Consider the following 4825-nt stretch of genomic DNA (forward strand, 5'->3'; position numbering starts at 1 on the left):
GTCGACTGATAACAGAATATTATTAAGTTCATCACCTGCTTTTTCATTGAATAATGTTAAAATGATATCTTTAGCTGCTGGAATGTAAGGCTTTCTTCTACAGTGTGAGCCTACCCAGTCTTGACAATTCTTATGCTTACTAGATAACTAGCTTCCAAAGCTGTTTCACTTGAAGTAACAAACCCTTTCATTACTTGTTTACTATTTTTGAACTCAGCTGATTTTCTCTTAAAATATTCTTCATATTTATCCTTTAAATTAGCATGCTTAGTTTCAAGATGTCTTCTAAAATACCATGGTTTCGTATTTTTCTTGGATAATAGTTAACCGCAAACAACACTTTGAGGCTGAGGGTCCATTTCATATACATTCCAAGAAAGTCCAAATGATAAAATAACTTTCATTACATTTTCTATAAACAATTTTTCTTTTCTTTTCAATATTCCTAGTGCTAGTAGATTGTCCTGGATCCATCACCTGCGAATCATAACTTTTCCGTTCAGACCTGGTCGTTTTCCATTTTGAAAATATAGGTTTGTTTTATTTTTTCACAAATATTTGAATGCGCAATATACAAGGTGTGTTCGAAAAGTTCGGTGAATTTTACCATAAAAAAAGGAAACAAAAAAAAAAAAAAAAAAAAAAAAAAAAACAAGCAAAATAGCTTTACTGGCCTTCATGGATCAAACCCTTACTGTCGAAAAAAACGATCAACAACTACTTGATCCTGGATTGTGTCAAACGACTTTTTTTGGAAGGGGGTGACGACGTTGAACACCATGTCATGGATTGCTGCTTGGTCTCCGGATCGTACTGATAACACCACGATTCATACCCTGTAATTATTGTTTCCAAGAATTGCGGATTCCGGTCACACATGTCGATAAAATCTCCAGACACTTCCATCCGGTATTGCTTTCGCTTGTCTGACAGCGAGTGCGGTACAAACCGGGCGCATATCTTACGTTTATGCAAATGTTTGTGTACAATGGTGCTCACACTGTCTAGGCTTATCTGCAATTCGCCAGCTATCATTCTTAAAGATAGTCGTCGATCTGCCGCAATCACCCGTCGAACTCGTTCCACATTGTCTGTGCTTGTTGTAGGGCGCCCCGACCGCGGCTCATCTTTGACATTCTCCCTTCCGTCTGTAAAGCGTTTAAACCACTCATAAACACACTTTTTACTCACTGCTTCCTGACCGTAAACTTTCACTAGCATGTCATGTGTCTCCGTCGCCGTTTTGCCTAACTTGAAGCAAAACTTTATGTTTATGCGTTGCTCCATGTCACACTGACAATCTTTCTCACACTGACTGTGTTAAACTGCTCATAGCGTGCGCTTCCTCTTATCTGTCGTAAAATTGCCGTTAGATGGCTCTAGCTGACATTTCTCTCACTGCGTCTGCGTGAGTGTAAGATCCTAACCAGCACAGTTTTTTAATTATGAGATAAATCACCAAACTTTTCGAACACACCTTGTATTAACAGGTGTTCAAAAACAAACAACGATATTCTCAAATCACGTAGAAAAGTGAGGAATACAAAGCAATAAGAATATATAATACCTGCTGTTAGAGACAGCAAATCGACGTAAAAAAAATACTTCTAATTGAAAATAGAGCAATATGATCCGGAAAATGGTGGAGACATAAAGTGTACACATTCTAATAAATCGATCAATTCTAAAAAGGAATTAATGAGCTACTATTATCTTTTTATAAGAACTTACTTTTATTTCCTATTAAATACAAGATCCATTTCTATTACTTCTTTTAAAAACATCATTCATGACAATTTGGTATATCTATGGCTAAAAGAATATTTGTTAAAGTATTTTGCTAAAGTCCTTAAACAAAGCTCAGATCTCATAAATTTACGAGTGTTAGAGAAAAAACTTTAACAGAATGTTAGAGCATTTATTTTTTGAATTTAATAGTTAAAAATACTTTGTTTCTTTACGTACCACCTATTTTCTCTTGCGTATCAACAGTGTTACGCGTACCACCGGTTGAGAATCGCTGACTTACACAATGAAAAGCGTAATAATTGTTGATAAATATTAATACTTAAATAAAAGTAGTTTTTTTTTTTACATTCATAAACAAAAACTGAATTCTTAACAGCTAAATAAAAGAATTACCGCATTCCTTCCTCCCATAAATTCCTCGCAGGGGATATTTCCCCTTGGTTGAGAACCCTTGGTTGAGAACCCTTGTTCTGATATAATATTGGAGATGGAATAATAAAGAATTATTTTGCTCTTCCAAGATTCCTTATTTGAACAAACTGGTCAAGTTTATACCAATATATTGCTTGTTAAACCATAACACTGTAAAATAATTTCTAGACGTGACGCTTATATTCCTGTTTATTTAATCAATATGTAAATGCATTATAGTACACGTACGTACACGTACGTTTACAGGGTTATTTAGTTTGAATTCAAGTTTTTAAAACAATTAAAGTACTTATGTAATATAAATGTGTTATCCAAAACGGCTCGCTAGCAGTATTATCGAATAATCGAATCCTATGATATTTTATTCCTTTTTAATATTTAGTGTCTTAGCTCTAGAATCACCGCTTTCTGAGTTAGCAATGTTGAGTTACAAACTACTGGGACATGGCATAAGCTAATAAATTCGTAATGCAGTATAGAAAAAGAGTATTAATAGTGCAGTTACTTACGCACTACACTTACGCACTCTCATTTCTATTCACATTTTTTGAAAATGGCTTTTTTAAAGCAGTTGAACTATCATAAAGAATTTCAGGCCAATAAAAAGTTTCAACTATATATATATATTAAAGTTAAATTAAATTTAAATAATTCTCTTGCGCCATTGCAAAGAATGAAATTTGAATTTAACAAATATTCTCTATTCATATAAAGCTAATAAATAAATAATAAATAATAAAATTTATTAATAAATAATAAATAATATAATTAATAAATAATAAATTTTATTTTTACTTTTTATTTTTTCAATTAAATTTCTTTATTAAATTTTAATTTTACATATAGAAAATATTTGTTAAATTCAAATTTATTATTACATATATATATAAGGAGATTGAAATTACTTTTTTAATTTAAATTCTAGTATTTTTTTCCATTCATGATTTTAAATTGAAATTGTTTTCCTTGGAGATGGCACATGGAAAGTTTTCTTATTATATATTATTATAATTTATTGGTTTATATATATACATGTAACAGAACTCTAAATATCGACTGTATAATACTTAATAATGACACTTTTGCTTGAACTTAATCCCATGACGTACATAATGTTAATCAGTATTATTGGGTACATATGGGCGCACATCGAAATCATTAAAGCTCATGCAAACAACAAGTAAATAATGTATGAAAAGAAGGAATGGGTGTATTTGTTTATACAATGTATATACTTACCAGAACCTTATATATATATATATATGTAGTGAAGCTTTTGTATATATGCTATGAACCTTGTGCACAGAACATAGAACAATTACCAGATTAATTGAGGGTAGTTTCACGGTTAAGTTTCTATTTCGAGATTATATTGGCAAACTAGGATATAAAAGAAAAGAGGCTGTTTCATGTTTATTTGCCATGTAGCTCAAATTTACCAAAATTTGGATTTGGGAAAGGTTTTTAAGTAATTTCCATCCGAATAAGAGTTTAGTCTCATGAATTTAGATAAATCACAAACAGTTTTATCTAAAACTATACGTTACTTTCCATACCATTCTGTATTTAAACCGGCAGCTGCTGCGCAAGAATTGCATGTGGCGTTCGATGCTTCCTGTAAATCTAATGGTCGATTCATCAGTCTATTTATCCATCATGATGTGATTTCAATGCTCACAAGTTTCAGAATGCATGCTATAGCATTTACGGTTGATATTGTCAAAATATAAACGTAGATTATTGTATTTGGAGAAAATGTAAATTTCCAAAGAATGTTTTTTTAAACAATTCAGGATATAAAATATGGGAGTATCGATTAAACACGGTAACAAAAGATATGACTTCTTCATTTCTAGCAACGAGATGCTTAGAACAAATCTCGAAATTTCTAGCAACGAGATGCTTGGAACAAATCTCGAAATTTCTAGCAACGACTGGGAAAATGGCTTGATGCGTAATAATATTAAATAATAGAAATATTTTCTACATGGATAATAATCTGTGTGGTTTGAAAGGTGCTGAAGAGGCTTTCGATATGTATGGATCCGATATTTGTGGTCTTTTGATGTCTAATGTATTTGAAGCCAGAGGTTTTATATTAAGGTAGTAATGAACTAGTTGCCTAGTAGTTGCCAGAGGTTTTATATTAAGGTAGTAGAACTAGTTGAGCCAGTATTTGTCGAATCACGGTACTGGCTCACCCGACCTGAAATTTGTGCCTAGAAACGAATGTTCTAAGGTATTGGAATTACACTGTGATTTGGTATCGGATGCCTATATGTTTAATACTTTCTTACGTCTTGAAGAAAATATCACAATGCTTAAAATGTTATCACTGTCTTCGAATCTTTTTCATCCTTTCCGTTTGCTATCACTGGCTACGACAGTGATGAAGATCATGAATGAGCAGCTTTGGATTTCTAATGCTGATACGAATTATCCAGTTCCTAATTTTATTCCTGGAAAGTGGATTTAGTTTCAAGGGGAGTTTCCGGCTGTTGAATCTATTAAAATTCTTATATATACTCATATAGATAATAGAGAATTACACGCATTTTGTGATGCTTAAGACCTGCATTCGCAGCCGTGCATCACGGCAAACAACAGAGCATCGAGACAATAATTTGAAGGCGGATACAAAGGG

At 32.4% G+C, this 4825-nt stretch overlaps 1 protein-coding gene across 1 annotated transcript; it reads right to left on the minus strand.

Annotated features, from left to right (window-relative positions):
• Positions 1-717: 717 nt before the first annotated feature.
• Positions 718-1221, minus strand: LOC146993209 (protein GVQW3-like). Its single transcript, XM_085808170.1, has one exon. It carries the CDS (start codon positions 1219-1221, stop codon positions 718-720), a length of 504 nt encoding a protein of 167 aa, XP_085664296.1.
• Positions 1222-4825: the final 3604 nt, after the last annotated feature.

The sequence above is a fragment of the Stegodyphus dumicola genome, chromosome X1 (genome assembly GCF_044657685.1).
Source record: "Stegodyphus dumicola isolate Sdum_Otavi_A_Nest chromosome X1, ASM4465768v1".
In the NCBI taxonomy this organism is placed as follows: Eukaryota; Metazoa; Arthropoda; class Arachnida; order Araneae; family Eresidae; genus Stegodyphus; species Stegodyphus dumicola.